This window comes from Arvicola amphibius, chromosome 7 (assembly GCF_903992535.2).
Source record: "Arvicola amphibius chromosome 7, mArvAmp1.2, whole genome shotgun sequence".
Lineage (NCBI taxonomy): Eukaryota > Metazoa > Chordata > Mammalia > Rodentia > Cricetidae > Arvicola > Arvicola amphibius.
In genome coordinates this window covers 49,169,920-49,191,936 of record NC_052053.1, presented here as the reverse complement: position 1 = coordinate 49,191,936, position 22,017 = coordinate 49,169,920, and the positions used below count along the sequence as shown (strand labels likewise).

The 22,017-nt window shown below is 52.5% G+C and overlaps 2 protein-coding genes across 2 annotated transcripts in view; one reads left to right on the top strand and one right to left on the bottom strand.

Moving 5' to 3' along the window:
• Ncs1 (neuronal calcium sensor 1) overlaps nt 1-11,308 on the bottom strand; it is a 47,695-nt gene extending 36,387 nt beyond the window's left edge. The window contains exon 1 of the mRNA XM_038337003.1: nt 11,229-11,308. Coding sequence (XP_038192931.1) covers nt 11,229-11,292 — 64 coding nt within the window. The 5' untranslated portion in view covers nt 11,293-11,308. The remainder of the gene's footprint in view (nt 1-11,228) is intronic.
• Nucleotides 11,309-19,224: 7,916 nt separating this feature from the next.
• On the top strand, nt 19,225-20,400 carry LOC121677249 (loricrin-like). Its single transcript, XM_042055392.1, has 2 exons — nt 19,225-19,318; nt 19,937-20,400. Exons 1-2 carry the CDS (start codon nt 19,225-19,227, stop codon nt 20,398-20,400), a joined length of 558 nt encoding a protein of 185 aa, XP_041911326.1.
• Nucleotides 20,401-22,017: the final 1,617 nt, after the last annotated feature.

The following is a 22,017-nucleotide window of genomic DNA, read 5'->3' as shown; positions in this document are numbered from 1 at the left end:
CAGAACTGTCCTCCAATGCAGGGAAGCAGGTGTCCCAGCCAGGGCCCCTAAAGCAGGAACCTCTATATTTTGATGGCTGCTTCTAGTTTTAATAATTAAGATCATGTTCCCCTTGAGCCCAGCAAGGGCCCCATGACAAGCAGTGAGAAGACAATTATAACCCTGCCTGGTTGCCTGTGTAGACTACAGAGCCTCAGAGGGTTCAGGACCATGGCAAGAGGCCCAGTGCCCAGGAGCACAGGCTCTGAGCAGGCCCAGCTCCCTGTCTGCACAATGCACACCATGTATTTTTGAACAGAAGGAAAGCATTCGTCCCCCCCCCCACAGTGCCAAAAATAGCCTCCTCTCCGCTCTAAAGGGGAGCTTTGGTTCCTACCAAGAGGCAGGTGCGGGAGGGCGGGAAGGAGGGAAGAGCCGCTGGCTGTCTCCCCAGCCACCAAATTCACAAGGGACTGTGGTCTCCACTAGGCCTAATCTGCTAAAGTCCTGGAGCCCCCAGACCCAGAAGGGGTCCCAGGAGAAAGGGGTAAGTCCTGATAGGGAAGCAGGCTTGGGATGGAATGGAAGAAGCCTGGACCGTTCATGGGCTGTTTACTTCAGTCTTGGATTTTCTCTTCATCTTATGTTGGTGGGACGGAGACGGGCAGACAGCCGGTCAGCCCCACAAAGAGCCCCACCGTCAGCCTCACAGCTCACAGCCCACAGCTAAGTCAAAAGGAGTTAACACACTGTCACTACGCCATCCAAGTTAGACACTGGCAGGCAGGGCTGCCGGCCTTGGTGCCAGCTGTGAGCGGCTGAGGATGGATGGGTCAAGGGAGGTGGCATGCTCCTCTGGGCAGATGAAGCAGGATTCAAAGTTCATCCACCCACACTGTAGCAAGCCTGCAAGGGGCGTGGCTCCCTCCCTAGATGTGTGAAGCCACCAGGATGCAGTGAGAGAGGAGGAGAGAGAGAGAGAGAGAGAGAGAGAGAGAGAGAGAGAGAGCACTTTGCCCATTTCAGATTGCTCCTGTGCTCTGCAGGAGAGGGCTGAGCTGACGTCCCAGCAGGAAGTGGGGAGAAGGATTCGAAGCTGTTCTTGGGGGAAGGGAATCCCTGAGCTGCAGTTCCCCACAGCAGCCAGCACAGCACACAAGCCTCGCGGCTCCAAGTCTCCCCCCCACACAGATGCACCAATGACTAGCAGGCTGAGGGGCAGAAAAAGGGCAGAGGAAGTGAGGGCCTGTGTGTGTGCTTCCAAGTCCAAACCACTTTCTGGTTCCCACAGCAACTCTTGGTTAAAAATAAAAATAAAAATAATAATAATAATAAGAGAAATCTGGAAAAAGAGGTCACTGTCCCCAAAAGGCCAGAGCTGTGGGTGACCTGGGCAGCTGTGGCCCCTGCCGGGAGTGAGAGAGCGGTGGCACCCGATGCTAAAAACTGGAGCCCAAAATAAAGCAAGCAAAGCGTGCTATTTCTGCCTGGGTTAAACATTCCTCAGAGCTGCATTCCTCCACCCGCTGGCATCCAGGACACAGGGGCTCTGAGTCCACCAGCTTCCTGGGCCACCTTGGGAAGCCAGGCGTGCCAGACCCAGCCCTTTCCTAGGCCCCTAACCTGTGCTCCTCGGACCAGGGGAGCCCCTCCCCCCAGCTGAATAACTGATCTCCCAGAGTTGAGATAAAAGACATCACACCATACAGACAAAAGGACAGACAGGAAGGGGAGACCTTCTAAGAGGAGCATTCAGATACAAGGCCTTGGCTGGACCCGGCTCCCACACACACACCTGCCCCTGAGAATTTCTAAGAGCCACAGGCTGGCTGTGCAGGCCAGGCAAGTGGGATCAAAGGGAAGGGCCCAGAAAGAGCAGTCTGGAAAACTTATGGGGACAATGGAAGCCACATCCGTCTGCCTTCCCCATCGCAGCAGCAGTAGGCTCTGCTGCACAGCTACAAAAAGCCACAAGACATGGTCTAAGCCTCAAGGAGCGGTCAGTCTCTGGGGACTCTGTCACTGTGTCCCTGAATCCAGCTCACATCCACGAGGACTGGGTCTCCTCCTTTATCTAAAGACACATCCTAAGGCAGCTAGTCTGTGCCATGCACAGGGTAGGGTATCTGTCAAGGGCACTCCAGGTCCCATCTCACCCTTGGACATCTCATTTCCCAGCCCTGGCCAGCCACGAAAGCAGGAATAGGGGGGCTGGGGAGATGGCTCAGTCAATAAAGTGCCTGCTAGAGGACCCGAGAGCCGGCTCCTGTGTAAAAGCTGGGCATGGTAAAACTGTGGCTGAGGAGATGCACAGATCCCTGCAGCTCTATGGCCAGCCTAGCCCATCAGTGAGCTCCTGGTTTAGTGAGAGACCCTGATTCTAAAGGTAAGGTGGGAGACTCATGAGGGCAGCCTCTGGCCTACACACACACACACACACACACACACACACACACACACACACCACTGTAGGCACGCACGCACGCACGGAGCACACACACACACACACACGCACACACTCGAGGGTAGTGCAGATACTGTGAAATGGGAGCACTACTCTGGGGGGTCACCATGAGATCCCAGGGGCACATTATCTTCTTCTGCCTCCCGTGGGGTAGGTAGAAGTTAAGAGAGGCCTGGGGGCTGGGGACTGGGATCAACAGTCCCCTGCACCCTCCTGACCACACTCACTGGACACCTCTAGGACTTCCAATAAGATCGCCCTCCCATGGGGCCTCACCCCTGCCTCCGTCCTGCAGAGTCAAGGCAGGAGTTGCTCAAATATCCATGGGAGGCATGACATCCTACTCACTGCCTGGCCTCATACCCACCCCATAAATGCAGAACATCTGGCCAGTGTCTGACACTCCAGGGGTGGGCGCTCAACTATCCTGTGCTCAGAGATTACACAAGAGTATGCTCATGATGGGAAGGCCATGGTTTTGCCCATACAGGGATGAGATTAGCCTGAGCCTAAGACTAATACCAATGTCCCTGAGCCTGCCTGGGCTTCCTTCCCATTTTCTATAAAACGGGTGCCAGTCCCCATGGCCAGTCTCAGCCATGGTCTTGGGGGGGGGGGGGCTATAATATGTGACAACTGCTTTCTGTCAGTACTCCTGACACCAAGCTCTCACGCGATAGGCTAGTCCCCATTATACTATGCATCCTAATGGTACTCCCTCATGCCCACCTCAGCTGGTCTCTGATGACAACCACGGGAAGGGCGAGGAGGACTTGACAAGCAGCAGTCACATTCCCCAGTCTCAGAGCCATGGCTGAGATGGCCTGTGGCATATGGAAGGTCTCTCTCTCCATCCACCACCCCCAAATACATCTGTGTTTACAACCTGCACAGAGCTACCCTCAACACACACACCCAGACACGATGTGTATTCATGCACAGACTGAGATGGCTCACCCACTCCTGACACATGGCATGACCTTGTCACACTCAGAACATGAACACGTGAGTCAGAGCTTGCACATGTGACCCTCACCCCCTATCCAGCCGGCAACAACCACACAGGCACCCACGCATGCTCACGCTGAACCCCCACACCCCCACAGAGCCTTTTGTGCTTCCCACCAGCAAAGACTGGGTGTTAAGTACCCAGGCCCAAAGTTCAACAGGAACAGGCACAAACCCTAGCTGCATCACTTGCCAAACTAGCCACAAGCTGATCTTGTCACGTCTACACCCTACCTCCAAGATTGCCTGTCTTTATCTGTGAGAGGGACCGTACAGGGAACCGGTGATGGAATCTCCTGAGCACTGAGCACAGTTCTGGGCCACAGGGAACGTGCATCACATGGGCTCTCGCTGCCACCAGACTCTAGCCATCTGTTGCTTTCAGAATTCTCCTCCATCCTTGGTGATCAAAGAGGGGTGGGGCTGAGAAGAGCTGATAGATCCAATACTACACATCCACTAATCCTGCATGGTTGGGGTGTTATCATCCCAACTCCCAGATGAGGACACCAAGACATCAAAAACCTAAAATGGGGCCTTGGTGATTAAGAGCACTCACTGTTCTTGCAGAAGACCCGGGGCTTGGTTCCCAGCATCCACACCAGGCAGCATGCAGTGTCTATAGCTTCAGTTCCAAGGGCTTCAGCGCCCTCTTCTGACCTCTGCAGATATCTGACTACACAGGCTGCATATAAACTCACACAGACACACAAAAACTCACACACAAAAATTAAAAACCTTCAGTGACAGGCACAGAATGCTCCTTTCAATTAACATTGGGTTTTTCCTTGATAGAACTACTTCAAACAAAGCACAGCACAGCAGATGTCTGCAATGAAGAAACAAAGATAACACCCACCAAAACCTTAATTAGAAAGGCAATTGGCATTATGGCAAAATGGAAGGCATCCTGGCAAGAGTTCAAGGCCCATGGTTCCCTCATACTTTTGTGCAATCTTAGGAGAGGTACTGAAAAATCGGGGCTTTGAGAGTTGTGCATATAATTCAGTGGGTAGAGTACTGGCAGCATGCACAAAGCCCTGGATTCCATCTCCAGCACTACCTGAACATGGTGGAGTGGTGCTTGCCTATAACCACAGCATTTAGGAAGAGGCAGGAATTAGAAGCTCAAGGTCATCCTCAGCTACGTGGTGAATTCTAGGCCAGCCTGAGCTACATGAGACTGTCTATCTCAAAAGCTAACAAAGAGATAGATGGATAGATGAATATTTGCACCTGTCTCTCCTTAAAGATAAATAACCCAAAATGAGATTATGGCCTTAAAGCCATGGTACATTTTGAAAGGCTTCTTTTTTTTCTCTTTTGAGCAAGGTCTCCTTGTGCATTCTGAGCTCCTTTGAAGTCCCAATTCTCCTCTTTCCATCTCTGGAGGAGTCCTAGAATTACAGCATGCGCCTCCATGCCTGGCTTGAAAGGCTTTTGGTTCAAACTGGCTGACTTGCTTTCCAAAAGGGTGCTCTGACCACATTTTCAGCTACAGTGGGGGAGCACGGGCCACCTTCCTGCAGTCTCACCAGCAATGGCTGTCACCATTTGACTTCATTGCTTCCAATCTCATGGGGGAAGAAAAGAGGAAGAAAAGAAACATGATCTCAAGTTCATCTCATTCATTACTATTAAATAGAATTCAAGAATCTTTGATCTGGAAGACTCTTGGGACCATGTGGTTGGAGGCCCTGGTGTGTGTGTGTGTGTGTGTGTGTGCGCGCACATGTGTACATACATATGCATGCATGTGTGTAATCATGCAGGTTCGCTAGGCAAGGACTCTACCAACGGAGTCACATACCTAGCCCATGTATAAAGACTCAAAACAGAAATAGTCATCACAGCTCTATAATGGGGCAGACGCAATATAGCTGTCTAGTAACAGATTAAATAAAAACATTTTGCATGCATATGTTGCAACGTTAAAAACAAACAAAACAGACATAGGCCAGTGGGATAATTAAGTGGGTAAAAGCACTTCTCCCTGGCCTGGAGACCTGAGTTCAATCCCAGAACCAACATGGTAGAAGAGAACTGACTCATAGTTTGTCCTCTGACCTAAACACACATGCACACACACACACGCACACATGAACACGCACGACGCATGCACACACACACTGCATGCACATACATACATGCACACATGCTTGCATGCACACGCACACATGCACGCATACACACATACGCGCACGCGCGCGCACACACACAGCAACAGCGGAGGAGCATGGGCCACCTTCCTGCAGTCTCACCAGCACCGTCTGTCACCGTTTGACTCCATTGCTGCCAATCTCATGGGGAACTGGCACACAAAATAATGTAATTAACAAAATATCAAAGCTAGAAATCAAAAGTAGACAACCCCAAAGCCACAGAATGGTGAAGAATGTCTATGGAGTCCCTCTGAGTACTCCTTGAAATACCCCTGGACTCTCTCAGGCCACCCCCAGTGACACCCCTAGTTCGTTGCCATGATCATCCTTGGTCCCTATTACTGCCTTCTTCATTTCTTGGACTATAGCCAAGAATGCTCTTTCTAAACCTTACCTCGCATTGCCCCCCCAACTCTGTACCTCCCTTCCAGAGCTCCCCACCCATCTTAGAAAACATCTAGGTTCCTGTCTATGAACTGAGGGTGACTCTAGTGAGTCCCGCTCAACCCCAGTGTCCCCACAACCTGTGCCATGTGGACCTCAGACCTTGACCTAAAGCAGAGGAGGCGCCGTCCTGAGGTGGGTGGGCTGCCAGGATAAGGATTCACAGAGACACCTGAGGTCGGGACAACCTCATAGGAGGAACCAATCACATGCCACATGAGGGACAAGGACGGGGAAGAGCCCAGGCTTCATGGCCCAAGTCCTACACTGGCCGGGCAGATGCACGCCCCTGCAGCCAGCAGAGAACAGTGATCGGAGATTGCGGGGAAACGCTGGGCACCAGGCGCCACATTTTCCCCCATGTACCCCGAATCCTCCTCAGCTCCAGGGCTCATCATGAAGTCCATTTTCCAGAGTAGGAGGGAGGGTGTCCTTCTACCACAGGAAATGGCTAGAGCCTCCCAATATCTGGGTTATTGAACCCTAGTCCCACCCAGGGACTCTGCTGCCCTGAGGCCCCATGCCCCCTCTGGCCTTTGGAGCCCTGTCTTTTCCTGTGGAACCACGCAGCCATGCAGAGAGGTGTCACAGCCGAATACGCGGGGCCCAGAGAAGACAGGTGACTAACTTAAGGCCACAGAACCTGTGGGGATCTAGCCTGCTCTCACAGAGCCGGACTGCCCTATTAAGGTGTCCACCTCAACAGTGAGTCTCACCTAAGTTTCTCTTGCTGCTTTGTCCCACCCTCAGTGAAGGAAGACAGGCACCCAGAGACAACAGGAACCCCTTTCTCTGGTCCTTCCCTCTCCTGGGCAGGGATGACCTGCCCATCACATCCCCATGGGGCCATCACTCCAGCTCTGGAATGTGCCCCAAGATGTACGTCAGAGACTGCCTCCCCCAAGGTTTCACTCTGATTGATAAGAGCTGGGTAGAGGCAACCGAGCAGGGGGCCTTCTTTATCCTAGACAACAGACTTCTCAGGGTCCCTGGACAGCCAAACCATAAACCTGCGAGTTCAGCTGATAACTCCCGGTACCTCTCAGCCTGACCTCACCTGATGTCCCAGGCCCCTGTGGTGTCTGCTGCTGTACAGACACCGGGTGCACTCATTCCCGCTCTTCCCTAATCTGCTATGTGCTAGAAACCCGCTGGGATGTCCCGGAAGAAGCAAACGAGGCTCAAGGTTGCCAGGCAAGGTCAAGGCCAAGCTGAAACTGACCAAGTGACAAGATGTGGCCCCCCTCCCCCAACTCCTGAACGCAAGGGCTCTGGGGAAGAGCCAGCAGTAGTGTGGGATGGGAAGAGGCCGCGGAGGATAAAGGAATCTCTGCCCTTGCACGCCCTGAGACTGGAAAAAAGGATTCGCATGCTACCTGGCCAGTTTCCACCAGAGGAAGAACTGTGTCTCTCGTTCCTTCTTACACGTGTGCCCAGCAGAGTGGGCACTCAGTGAATGGCAGACTGGGACAGTTCCAACATGGCTGCCACGCTAAAGCAAGGGGAAATAGCCTCAGGGGAAATAGCCCAGATCTCACTCCATCCTGAGTGACTGTGCTAGGCTCAAAGCCTGGGACGACAGGGAGAGCTATATGCAGAGACAGAACCTGTGAACAAAAGACATTCAAGGCTCTTCATGATGAAGCTTAAAGCTGAGGCGGGGTTCACTGATAAAGCACTTGGTTTTTGTGTGTGAGGCCCTGGGTTCCATCCCAGCAATGGAGAAGGAGAAGGGGTGTGAACAATGCATTCAAAGCAACAGCGACATGTTTGGGAACAGTCACCGGCTACCAACCAACACGGCACATCACACCTCTGGCTCACTTCCTACTATCGAGACCATACCCATTTTGCAGAAGAGGAAAGCAAGGCTCAGTTAGGCAAGAGAGAGGGCTTATTTTTCAGCTTGAATATAGAGACGCAACAGTCTCACCAATCAGCTCAAAGAGAGTGAGGCAGACTCCCCACCTCCACAGAACCCCCACTGTTGTTCATGCCAGCCTGAGTCCCGCCTAAGCTAGGGGGCAGAGGTAGAAGGGTCTTCCTCTTTGCTAACCTGCTGCCCTTAGAGATGGAGGAAATTCCAGTGAAGGTGGGTGCACACCGTGTCAGTAAATAATCTCTGCATAGGAAGAGCATAGGACGTTCCTTCCAGAGCAGTAAGCAGGAAAGCCAGGTATACTGTCAAGTCCTCACGGAGCCTTCAGCCCTTCCCCTGCTTACACAGACACACAGACGCACAGACACATGCACGGACTACAAACTGTAGTAGATCCGTGCCACCCAGGATGGTACTCCACATAGACTCAGGCAGGCCCACGGGGGCCCCCAACCTAGACCTTGCAGCACAGGACAGCCGGGACCTGCAGCATAAGTTAGAATTATGGTTCTTCAACTGGGTCTCCCCAGAACCAAAATCAGTATATGACTCTCTTGCTCTCATTTTGTGTGTTGATTCGTGTGTGTGTGTGTGTGTGTGTGTGTGTGTGTGTGTGTGTGTACGTGTGTGTATATAGATGCACTCTACCCTTGTGAATACAGATGAAGGCCAGAAGTCAGTGCTGGCATCTTCTCCTATGGCCCTCCACCTTATTTTGCTTTTAAAGGTTTTGATTTTTAACTATGTGTGGGGGAGCGGGCTGCGCATGTGAGTGCAGAGCCCGTAGAGACCAGAGACTTCGGCTTACATTGAGCTTGAGTTACAGACAGTTGTGAGCCATGGACATAAGTGCTAGGACTCGAACTCTGGTCCTTAAGAAATAGCAGCGCTCGTTCTTACCACTAGGCCATCTCCCCAACCCCTCCGCCGTATTGTCTGAGACAGCGCTCACCATTTCAGCTAGAAAAGCTGGCCAGTGAGTTCCCAGGATCCCTCTGTATCTGCTTGCCAGTGCTGGAGTTACAGACATGAGCCACAGTATCCGGCTCTCACATGGGTGGGTACTGGGGATGTGAGCTCAGGTCCTCACGCTGGCATGAGCCATCTCTCCAGCCTCGTGAGTCACACTTTTAGGGGTCCAATCCCAGTTCTCAGCCCAGACCTAAGAGAAGAACTGCCCAAGTACCAGGGACTTTGCAAACTCTTTAGGAGATTGTGACATTTGGGACTACTTCCTGGGTGATGCGTGTCTTGACCCCGGAATTCCCGGGAAGAAAGAGTAGATGTCGCCAATACCTCGTGAGAAAAAAAAAGTACAACCGGGGCCTGCAAGCACTTACGGAATTATTTTACTTCCACAAGGATCTGCAGACCTATGAAGTGCCCACGCCGGGAGAGATGGTTGTTGGCCACACAAAGACTTGCCTGGAGGGAGCTGGCTTCCACGGGGAGACAGGTCAGAGGCCAGGGAATGCCCCTACCCCTAATAAGGTCTTAGTAGAGGATAAGTGCCCTGACCAAACTGCTCAACATCACAAAAGCTCAGCAGAGCACCACCAAGCCCGTGCTTAACAGAGTTTTGTTGGCCCCATTCTCTCCAAGTTGATGGCCAGCCTCACAGAGATGCGACTGGCAAAGCATCTTGGCTCCTCGGAGTCTTCTGAATTCAGAATCTACCAGCATAGGCCAGCATGGCAAAAGAAGCACAGAGGGGCTTTTTACCATAAGCCTGAGGTCTTTCCCTGGACACAGCTTCAGGGCAACATACCCAGGTGCAATCCCAGCACTGCCCAGAGCCTGTGACAAGCTAGCTATGCCAGCTAGCCTGTTTCCTCTCTGCGAACAGCTGTAGTGCCCAGAACGTGCCAAGTTGTTGGTGTAGAATTATGCTAAGGACGAAGTTAATGGGGCATGACACACTCAATAAGCAGGACACTGACTTCACACTCCTCATTGGTGGCCCCAGCCTTCCCACCATGGAGACAATCTGGTACACCACACGCCACCGCTTCTGGAGAAGTCCATGGGATCCTCTACCCTCCACAAACTCTGGGGTCCTGAGGGCGTCCCGCCCACAGCCTACCTGCTAATGACTGTGGGCTACACCTTGGAAGGTCCAGTCAACCTCCCAAAACAGTAGAAAAGGCTGCCCACCCACTCTGGAAAGAGAGAGGAGGCTTGGGCTGAGGGGCACATCTCCAGGAGCAGTTCCTGGATATGGCCTCCCTGATGCCCAGTTCCTTAGGCCAGGAGGGCCTAAGACCCCCTTTGTTCTAAGTCTCTGGAGAATGAGGAGTATGGGGCTAAGGCGCTGGAAGACCGATATGGGGGGCGGGGAGAGCAGAGGCCATGCACTGCACCAGAGCCTCCATCTACACCCAGCTGCCAGTCAACTGTCTGTCTTTCTGGATGGTGCAGGGCTGGCTCAGTCAAAGATGCCCAGGACCCACTTCGGGGGTTCCACCCCATAACCAGGCCACTGCTGCCCTGCAAGTCAAACAGCCTAGCAGAGACCCTTCCACACACTCATGCATCTCCTGCTCCCCAAAATAAAAGAGGGTGGTCAGGGCCCATAGCCATGAGCCCCTGGTGAGCAGGGCTACCCCTGGAGAAGCTGCCAGGAGGGGGACGCCTGGTGAGGAGACACTGGAGATGCAGAGACAGGAGATCTGTGAAGTTGGGCAAGTGGAGAGCCACACCTGGGACTGATCTAAAGGACTGGAGGGACAGACCTTCCTTCAGCCGGCAGCCTGAGCTGTATAAACCCATTTCCTGGTGCGGCAAAGAGACAGGAGCAAGGAAAGGAGGAGATGAAGGCGTCTAAGAAGGCGCCCGGGACCCTTGGACCCTCACCGCCACTGCCTGAGCGCTCCAATAATCTCGCCACCCTTCTCCCTCCCAACACACAGTCACATTTGCCAAGGAGGGGGCGACAGGCCAACCTCGCAGCGGCAGGAGCCGCCGCATCATCATTAGGCATGAATCACCCACCCACCCCACTCTAGCAGCGGAGTCACACTACGCCCGGGCGCCCCCTCCCGGGACCACCGCCCCCCTGCCCCAGCACAGCCGGAGCCCTTAGGACTGGAGGGGGGCCGCGGGTGGGCTGGAGATGTCCTGGGGACCTGAGATGGTCCCTAGCGCGTGCTGACAGGAGACATCCTGCCAGGGCCGGGGGCGGGGGCGCGGGTAGAACAATGGGCCAGGTGCGGGGCAGGGGCGCGGCCGGGAAGGGCGGAGGGAAGGTCGTGGTTCGATGTGGGATCAGGAATGGGGATCAGGGCGCACTCACAGTAGGTTTTTCTGGTCAGCTCCTCCACAACTTCAGGCTTCAACTTGCTGTTGGATTTCCCCATGCTCGGCGGCCACGGCCCCCGCTCCCCGGGCCGGACCCACTTGGGGCGCCCAGCGGGAGCGGCTGGGTCGGGCCGGGGCGCGCGGAGGCCGGCAGGCCGGACTGGGCCGGGCCGGGGCCGCGCCTTTGTCTGACTGTGCCCGCGCGTCCCGTACGCGGGACTCCGGCGGGCTGCGCGACCGCAGCTGGCGACTCGAGGGGTCTCGGGGACCCGGCGGCGAGGGCCAGGCCTTGGCGGTGCAGGCGGCCACGGCGCGGAGTTGCGCGGGGCTGGGCGCCGCAGCCACCGGCGCTCGGTAGCAGCGGTCGTCCCTGGTTACTGGGCTGCGCAGCACATGCTCGTTGCCGCTGCGCCGCCGCCGCCCCTGCGCTCCCCGCCTCCCGCCCGCACCGGCGCGCCAGGGGTGGACTCGGAGCCGCCACTCAGCGCCCGGCGCCACCTCCCGCCCAGCACCCGCCGGGCGCGCTGCGCGCGTGGAGGCGCCCCTTTCCTGTTGGCTCTCCCGGGATACCCGAGAGGTCGCCGCGCCACCCCCTCAGCGGATCCATCTTCCCCCACCCTCGGGCGACGAGGGTGGGAGGGCCCGGAAAATCGGACGTGAACGAGGCCAAGTCCCTGCCCGGCGCAATTCATTCATTCCACTTGGATGTGTTAGGCGCTGGGGACGCGGCGGCCAACCGGACAGGCACGATCTCAGGCCTCTCTGGGAACGTCCTGAAGTGCTAGCTGGCACGGGCTGTAGTGGGAACACTTATGTGCGGCCTTGGGGGAAGTGACCTCTACGATCAGGTTGAGAAAGGAAGGGCTGGGGCACCAACCAAGAAAGGGTCTGGCCTGGGAAGAAGAGCAACCTTGGTACCCCAGGTTCCAGGCAAGGTTGGGTAACCATCTGAGGCCAGGCAGAAGTGCCAGAGCTTCTGGAGATCAGCGTGGCAAGTCTGCTTTCCCCAAGGACCTGGCCTCTGTCCCGAGGGCTCAGGAGTACTGGCAATTTAGGCCTTCTCTGTTGTCGGGCTTGCTTGACAGGGGGAGTTGAGCCTCCTGCTCAGAGGTTGGCACCTAGGAAGGGACTTCCGGGAGAGCCTAGCTGCCCTATCCCGGACAGCGGGATGCGAACGATAGTCCCTGATAAACCTATAGGAGGAAGAGGAATGGAGGGGCGAGAGACACAAGAAATGACGGCAAGACAGTATTTCTCATAGAGCCGCCGAGTTTATTATGTCTCAGAAGCTGTTATATAGCAAACGGGCAAGGGGGAAGGAAAGGGTGTCAGGTCTGCTGGAATTCAGGCTTGGAGACACCCCTAGCTGATAAGTAAATACTGAGGGTCTGTGACTGTTGACTAACAAAGGAAAATGCTAATTGTTTCTAAAAGCCTGGTGCCTGCAAGTCTCACTAGGCTAATGTCCTAGGTCCGGAACTTGCCTGCAAAAGTGAATATCTTACTTATGAATTTAATATGGCTGTAACAAAATGCAGATCTCAAAATACAGGTCTTTGCTTCCAGCACTGCCCTGCCCTGCCCTGCCCCTATCCCAAATGTCATCCTAATTGTGAGACCTTTCCTGGCTTTCTGCCCAACACTGTACATGTCTCCTTAACAGCTCAGGGAAACTTGGCCCACGTGGTTCAGTGTGGTTTGCTTCCCCCAAAACATAAGCCCCAGGGGTAGAAATATGTCCTGCTCTCAGCAGGCCTTGAGGGCCAGCGGCAACCTCTGTGGGCCAGTCTTGGTGGCAGAGGCCTGGGCACCCAGCTATCCAGGAAGTGGAGGTAGGAGGATTCACAACCAGCCTAGACAACATAGTAGTGCTTTCAGGGATGGAGCAGAGAACAGGAGAGGGAGGAATGACCCATGGCTGGAGGCAGAGGTCTGGAAAGACTTGGCAGGATGAAGCCATCCCCTCCTGAGGAATCAAGGATGCAACCACAGACAATGTCTTTTTCTCTTCCTTGGCGGGTCTAGAAGGCTAAAAACAAAACAAAAACAACAATGACAAAAGCCTGACCAGAGCCATGATATGTTTCTACACCACTTCTCCCCAATCTGAACACCCTTCAAACAGCCTCTGCTTCTGCTCTGACATGAGCCCAGGCCAGACCCAGGTCCCAGCTTGCTGGTGTGAAGGGCCCGTTTGCTATAGGAAGTGAACAGGCATGGACCCTGGAAGCTGGCACTGTGCCACAGCTGGGGGAGGTAGCTGCACTAGAGGTAGGAGCAGGGCATCCCAGCCTTGAGGATCAGTTCAGAATGGACACCAGGAAAAGGCCACAGAGAGAGGCTCAGAGTTGGCCAGCTTGCCTAAGCCTCCTGCTAAGAGGGAGCCCATGGACCATGAATCAGGGATCAGCCGGCAGGGTTAACAGTTAAAGTCTCACAGAGCTGTGAGTCAGACCCATCACCCCTCACTCAGAGGGTAGAGGCAGGAGGCTCAGCTGCTCAAGGCCAGCATTGGCCACATAGAGAATTCAAGGACATCTTGTGTTGTATGAGATAAAAATAATAGTAGTAAAATAAAAAAATAAAAGGCCCTACAGAAACCCAAGTGTCCTGCCTGTGTTGGGGGCTGTGCTGAAGATGGGGAACACTGCAAGTGACCAGCATGAGAAATAGTCTGTTTCAGCCAGCCCCAGGACAACAACAAAACCACACTGGTCACAAGGACCAGGAGGACTCTGGAGGATGCAGAGGCCAGGGAAGTGGCTGGCTTCTCACAGTCATTAACACTGGGCTAATATGAACTGAGCGCCTACTACGGGCCAGGCCCCTGGGAATGTTGGCAATGGAACTCACGATTTAGTGATCAGGGGACAATAGAGACAGCAAACAATGCACAAAATAGACAGTGTGTTCCACAGCCGGGGAATGGCACAAGTAAGATGGGTATGTCAGAGGTAAGGCGAGAACAAAGCCAGGATCTGAGAAGCCCTGGGTGGTAATCTGGCCAAGGACCTAAATCAGGGAGAAGGGAGTTGAGGACCCTGCAGACAAAGTGAGGCTCTGAGCAAAGTCAGGACCGCACAGCTGGAGCAAGAACAGTCTCACAGGGTGGGTGAGGTGGGGCGAGAGGGTAAATTCATTGTCTGTGACCTATTGGTGGTGAGAGATGTGAGAAGGGGCTGATCCTGGCTCCAGGCTGTGGAGGTTCAAGGTCTACGACTGACTGTATCTGGTGGTGCCCTGCTGGTAGAGTCCCAGGCGAAGAGAGGAAGAGGGAGAGCGTGCACTTTCTCTGCCTCCTTTCAAACTTGCCAGGCACAGCAGTGCCTGCCCGTGGTTCCAGCACTCACACAGCTGAGATTGCAGGATGAAGGGTGGCAGGGCAGCTGGGACATTGAGTGAAAGCTCAGCGTGTGTGGAGTGGGGTGTGGACTGAGACAATAGCTCAGCTGGTGAGGTGCTTTCCGCAAAAGCCTGAGGACCTGAGGATCTCCACAACCCACATAAAAACAAAAACTGCCCTGGGGCTGGGGAGACATTCAGCAGTAAGGCACTTGCCACACAGTGTGAGGGCAGGATTCAGATCCCAGCACCCATGGAAATGGGAGGGAGAAGTTTCAGTCTCATCACCCGTGGACACGGGAGGAGCTCAGATCTCAGCAGCACCTGTGGACACGGGAGGCGTTCAGATCCCAGCACCCGTGGACTCAGGAGGCTGGTGTGGCAGCCTTTCTGTAACTCCAGTGCTTGGCCAAGCTGGCTGCCTAGACTCACTCGATCCATGAGTTCTAGATTCTGGGAGAGGCTCTGCCTCAGTAAAATAAAGTGAAGAGTGGCCAAAGAAGACCCCTCATGTCAACCTGTGACCATTCACTTGCACACATGTGCGTGTCCATGGACATTTGAACATGTATACAAACACACACCACACATATACACAGTGTCACGCATACGTCATCCCAGCGCTGGGGAAGGCCGAGACAGGCACATCGCTGAACTTGTTCACTGCCCTTGCCTAGTTGGATCCCACGTCCCAGTGGCACACCCTGTCTCAAAAAACAAGGTGGGTGGCTTCTGAGAAACCACAGCTGAAGCTGACCTCTGATTGCACGTACATGTGTGTGTCCACACATACCATGCATGTGCCCACCCACAAATCTGTACACATATGCACACTCATTTTTTAAGCTCCCAGTGTTGGTTCACAACCATCCTTAACTCCAGCTCTAGGAGATCAGATGCCTTCTTCTGACCTCCAAGAGTACCAGGCATGCGTGTGGAGCACACACATACATGCAAAGCAAGGTGCTCACACACGTAAAATAATAAGATAAATAAACCTAAGAATGTTTGAATGTTTAAAAAGGCACAAGTGTGAGCCACAACAGAGGGCAAGGTAGAGGTAAGGGGCCAGGTCAGACTCACAACGGGAGGCTCACTCACTCCAAGCAGGCATGCAGAGTCAAACCCGCCTGAGATCGCTGGAACACCAGTCCCAGGCCAGTGTGGCAGGGGACGACAAGAAGAATACCGACTAGAGCCAGACAGTGCAATCAGGAGCCTGGAGACTGGGTGGGACTGTGAGATTCAGGCAGCAGGAACATCTGTGACCTGACACCTAGGAGGTGAGGAGCCAGCGGTGCATAGGCAGGAAAGGCAGAGCCTGGTGATGGAGAGGTGATATCTGACATACTGATGGACACACCTATAGAGCAGGGATGAGGGAAGAGGTACTGATGGACATGCGCACACAGGGGTGCAGGACGCAGGTACAGGAGCCATCGGGATACAGGCTCTGGCTGCAGGTCTAGGCTGAGGGCACTATGGTGGAGAGAGGGAGTGGCTCCTGAGACAGGGACAAGGCGGCCCAGGAAATGTGAGCAGATCAGGGAGTCAAGCAAGAGAGACAGAGGGCTTCCGGGAGGGTACCTGTCCCATAAGTGACTCTGAAGACGGGAGGTTGGGAAAGAGGGAGCCCAGAGTCAGTAGTGCAAGGGCACATGAGACCCCTGTACAAACAGCATGTCGTCCTCTGGGGAAGAGGACCCTTGGGGTGTTGTGGGTGGCAAGGAATGGGGGAGGGTGAAAAGCAAAATTGTTTGAGGAGCAATTGTCTGGGCTCGATACTAAGAGGGCAATCTCAGGGTAAGAGAGGGATCCCGTGTGGTCCCGCTGAGTCCACCAGAACAATGCATTTTGGGAGTTGAGTTCATCTGGGGGAGGGGGGAGCAGGTTTGAAGGAGAGAGATGCTTACAAGACATGCAAGTGAGGATGGGGAATTTCAGGCTAAAAGGAAAAGCAGGCTGGCGTGCACAGCTCAGTGGGTAAGTGCTGCCTGGCAGGCACAGATCCCTGGGTGTGAGCCCCAACACTCCACAAACACTTGGAAGGAGTTCAAGACCAGCCTTGGTTACATGGTGAGACTGAGGCCTCCTGGCTTGTGTGAGATCCAGAACCCACGTAAAGGTGGAAGGGGAGTGAGGTCCTCCGCCCTCCACATTGACTTTGTTGGATACAAGTTCCCACACAATACAAACACCTGGAATAAGTAAATAAAATTAAAAGAAAACAACAAATAAATTGGTGATATTTTCCCCTCTAAGGCCCAGGGAACATTGTGGCGGAAAAGGGGTCAGAAGGAAGGTAAGAGGCAGGCTGGAGATACGGCTCAGTAGTTAAGAGCACTCGCTGTTCTTCCAGAGAACCCCAGTCTGATCACACACACACACACACACACACACACACACACACAGGCTCACAACTGCTTGTAACTCTACTTCCCAGAGATCAGACTCCCTCTTCCGGCTTCCTTGGGTACTGTACACACGTGATGCATGTATACAGATACAAACACCTACACACATAAAATAAAAGTTATTTTATTTATTTGCTGTTTTGTCGTCGTTGTGTTTTGAGACAAAGTTTGGAGTCTGTCCTGGAACTCACTCTGTAGACCAAGCTCAAACTCACAGAGATCCGCCTGCTTCTGCCTCCCAAATGCTGGGATTAAAGGTGTGCATCACCACACCAGCCAATAAAAATAATTTTTTAAAATGTCAGTGCAGACAATAGGGATAAGAATCAAGAAATTTTGTGTTATGGGCATGTATATAAATGAAAAGGTCAAAATTGTTTTTTACAAAGATGGTATATATAGGCTTTGTGGTTGGGTTGTTTTTTGTTTGTTTGTTTGTTTGTTTGTTTGTTTTTGAGACAGTGTTTCTTTGTGTTACTTTGGAGCCTGTCCTGGACTTGCTCTGTAGACCAGGCTATCCTCAAATTCACAGAGATCTGCCTGCCTCTGACTCCCAAGTGCGCCAACATTCCTGGCCAAGACTTTTTAAAAAGATTTTTTTTTTGTCATTGTTTGTTTGTTTTCTGAGATAGAATCTCCTTATGTAGCTTTGGCTGTTCTGGAACTCCTGTATAAATCAGGCTGGTCTTAAATTTACAGAGATCTGACTGCATCTGCCTTCATTAAAGGCATGTGTCACTACACTCAGCTACAAACCTGAATTTTTATTTTATGTGCGTGCTTGTCCTGCATGTATGTCTGTGCGTACGTGTTTGTTCTGTGTACTTAGTGCTCTTAAAGGTCAGAAGAGGGAAGTGGATCCCATAGAACTGAGTTGTGAGCCCATGTGGCTGCTGGGAACTGAACCAGGTCCTCTGCAAGAACAGACAATTCTCTTAACTGCAGAGCCACCTCTCTAGCTGGTCACAGTGCTTGGTTCCTGTGAAAACAGTTTGAGGAGGAAGAGGAAGAAGAAGAGGAGGCCCTCCTGAACCACAACCCCACCTGAGAGCATATTCTCTGCCACCTAGGCACAGAGAATCAGAATGAGGCTGGCTGTGGTCTGGAGCATATAAAAACCTACCCTTGCCCTACCCCTCAACCTTCAGCGAAGAGAAGTCCTTCCTATTGTTGTATGAGGCCATCCGGGGGCTAAAGAGATGGCTCAGTAATGAAGAGTACTGGCTGCTCTTCCAGAAGGCTTGAGTTCAGTTCCCAGCCAACCATGCGTAACTCTGGATTCAGGCCATCCAATGTCCTCTTCTGATACATACATGTGCACACATGCACACACACACACATGCATGTACAATAACAACAGCAACAGTGGGCGAGTCTTTAAGAAGTCATCTGGGAGTGGGTGCAAGGTTCTGGCATGGAGGGCTGCCAGAAGAAGGGCAGAGAGAGAGGCCGGAGAACAGGTTAAGAAAACACAGTTAGGGGCCGAGATGAAGCTCACTAACAGAATACGTGCCTAGGATTTCCAGGCCCTGGGTTCCATCTGCAGCACTGGAGAAAAACAAACACAAAACCCACCAGACGGGAAAAATCGGTTCCACAGCCCAGCGTGGCAAAGGCTGTTGACACTGACTAATCACGCAGCACATCACTCGCTAGACTAGAACTCCCAAGTCTCGTGCAACAGAAAGCAATGACTGTTTGAGGAGCCGGGTGCACCACCCGCCTGGGTTTGATCGCTGTGCTTGGTACCAGGGTATTCCTGTAGGAACTAATCACTCTGTGCACCATACACATGCACCATTGCTATGTGTTGATAGATGTCTTCAAAAGCCATTGCATAAGCCCATGGTAACACATTACTGTCCTGTGGGCTGGGTTGGGCTCACTATAGAGCGCTTTGCCCAACAGGTGCCAGGCCCTGGGCTCAACCCATTTCACTGAGGCTGTATCTCACTATGTAGCCCTTATTGACCAGGCTGGCCTTGAACTCACAGAGCTCCACCTGCTCTGCCTCCAAAGTGCTGGGATTAAAGGCATGTACCACTAGGCCCAACTTTTTAAAACAGAGCTTTATCAGAGAATAAGAAAAGATGAGCCCTTTGATAGAACATTGGGGAAAGGACCTTGTGAGTGTCATGACTGTCAACATGATTGCAATAAAATCACTGAGGGGACACACCCCTGTCTGGGAGGACATTTCCAGAGAGGCTTAGCAGAACAGAAGGCCAGCCCTGAATGGGGCACCATCCCATGGGTTGGGCTCCCAGACAGGATGCAAAGGATAAGAGAATTCCAGCATGCCTAGGTTTCTGCAGTGCTGGTACTAAAGGTACGTGTCATCACGCCAGGCCTCAACCACTTCTTTTCCTTATTTGTTGAGACAGGGTCTCTCACTCAGTCTGACCTACAGCACGCAGTAGTCTGTCTCCATCTATCCGGAGCCAAGGTTAGGGGTATGTGTTGCACTGTCTCCATCTCTAGTGCTGAGGTTAGGGGTGTGTGTACACTGTCTCCATCCATCTATCCAGGATTGAGGTTAGGGGTGTGTTGCACTGTCTCCATCTCTAGTGCTGAGGTTAGGGTGTGTGTTACACTGTCTCTATCCATCTCTCCAGGGCAAGGCTAGGGGTGTCATGCGCTGTCTCCATCTCTCCAGGGTTGAGGTTAGGGGTGTGTGTTGCACTGTCTCCATCCAGCCAGGGCGAGGTTAAGGGCATGTGTTGCCATGCCCTGATTTTATGTGGGTCCTGGGATCCAAACTCAGGTCCTCATGCTTCCATAGCAACATGCTTCAGCTATAAACACATTTCCCAGTCCAAACTGTATCTCCAGAAACCATGAGCCCAAATAAACTCTTCTTCCTTAAGTTGATTTCTGTACCTGAAAAGGCAGCAGGACAGAAGCAAATGCAGATGGAGTTCACGCAGTCAGAGCTGTCCCTTACAAGTGGCCAACGGGGCACAAAACAAATTGGAAGATCATAGTGATGATGATGGCAGAAGTGATGGTGGAGGTGTGGACAGTGGTGGAGGTGTGGACAGTGGAGGTGGAGGTGTGGACAGTGGTGGAGGTGTGGACAGTGGAGGTGGAGGTGTGGACAGTGGAGAAGGTGTGGACAGTGGAGGAGGTGTGGACAGTGGTGGAGGTGTGGACAGTGGAGGTGGTGTGGACAGTGGAGGAGGTGTGGACAGTGGTGGAGGTGTGGACAGTGGAGGAGGTGTGGACAGTGGAGGAGGTGTGGACAGTGGAGGAGGTGTGGACAGTGGAGGAGGTGTGGACAGTGGAGGAGGTGTGGACAGTGGTGGAGGTGTGGACAGTGGAGGTGGAGGTGTGGACAGTGGAGGAGGTGTGGACAGTGGTGGTGGTGATGGTGGTTGTGTTGATGGTGATGCTGTTACTAACAAATTTTAGCAAAGAAACTAGGTGTGGGCATGCAGGTACCCCAGAATTCCATTCCTATGGGAATGGTCTGATATTTGTACAAACATTTGCATTCAATGGCATTCTTATTTTTCTTTCTTTTTGTTTAGTTTTGGTTTTTTTGAGTCAGGGTTTCTATGTGTCATAGTCCTGGTTGTCCTGAAACTCATTTTGTAGACCAGGCTGACCTCAAACTCACAGTGATCCACCTGCCTCTGCCTCCCGAGTGCTGGGATTAAAGGCGTGCGCCACCACCTTGAGGCTTCAAAGGCATTGTTAAAAGAGCATCTATGCCAAGAAAATGAGAGGAAGTCTAAGGGCGTGGCCTGTCAGTTGGTACCACAGAATCCCACGATAAATAGCAGTTCATCGAGTACATCACAGTAATTCCATCAACCAGAGCCTGATGGGTCCAGGCAGCTGCAGAACTGCCAACAACACAAGGGCACAAAGCTTCCAGAAGCCTGCAGAATGGCTCCGGTTCTGTGAGGGAAAGAGATCTCTGCACTTCACGACTTGAACTGACTTGAGACAAGGTTTCATGTAGCTCAGGCTAGTGTTAAACTTGCTATGTAGTTGAGGATGACCTTGAACTTCTGATTTTTCTGCCTCTAGCCCCCAAGTGTTGGGATTATAGGCATGTATTAATATGCCCAGTTTTTAATTAAGTAGTTTTAATCATATCATGTCCTTGTATTAGTAACGGCTCTCTAGAGGAACAAAATTCATAGAATGAGTCTATATTATACTAATATAATTATTAGTATTAATATATTATTAATGATTTGTGTTACAACAATGTATATTAATAGGTTAGCTGGCTCAGCTGGTCTTCAGTGTACTCTGACATCCCAGAGAAGAAGGCTCTGCTGCCAGTGAAAGAATGGACTTGCCAGGGAGAGCAAGCAGGCAAAGAGAGCTTCTTCTTCCGTGGCCTTCCTATAGGCAGCCGGCAGCAGGCGTGGCCCAGATAAAAAGTGGATCTTCCCTCCTCAAAGATCTATATTAGAAGTGGGTCTTCCTGCTTCCAATGATAAAGGAAAAATGTCTCATAGGGGTACCCAGCCATTTAGGTTTTAGTTGATTCCAGATGAAGTCAAGTCGATAACCCAGAATGGCATCGCAGGTCTCCCAATTAGAAACTTCAAAAGTGCACTCTCCAACAGGCAATAAACAGTGTCCATGGGAGGCATGTCACGTGATAAAAACTTTCCTCGATCACATGCTCTTGGGAATATCCCAAACTAATATTTATTTATTTGCTTATTTATTTGTGTATGTATTTAGCACAGGGCCCCAACAAGCTAGGCAAGCTCTCTCTCACTAATGTACTCCCCGTACTGGCTACTTTTATGTCAACTTGACACAAGCTACATTCATCAAAGACAAGGGAATCACAATTGGAAAAATGTCTCCAAAAAATCTGGCTTTAGGTTAAGTGGTAGTGGCACATGCCTTTAATCCCAGCACTCGGGAGGCAGAGGCAGGCAAATTCCTGTGAGTTCGAGGCCAGCCTGATCTACATACAAGAGCTAGTTCCAGGACAGTCAGGTTACATAGAGAAACCCTGTCTTGGGAAAAAACTCCCCCCCAAAAAAAATCCCACTG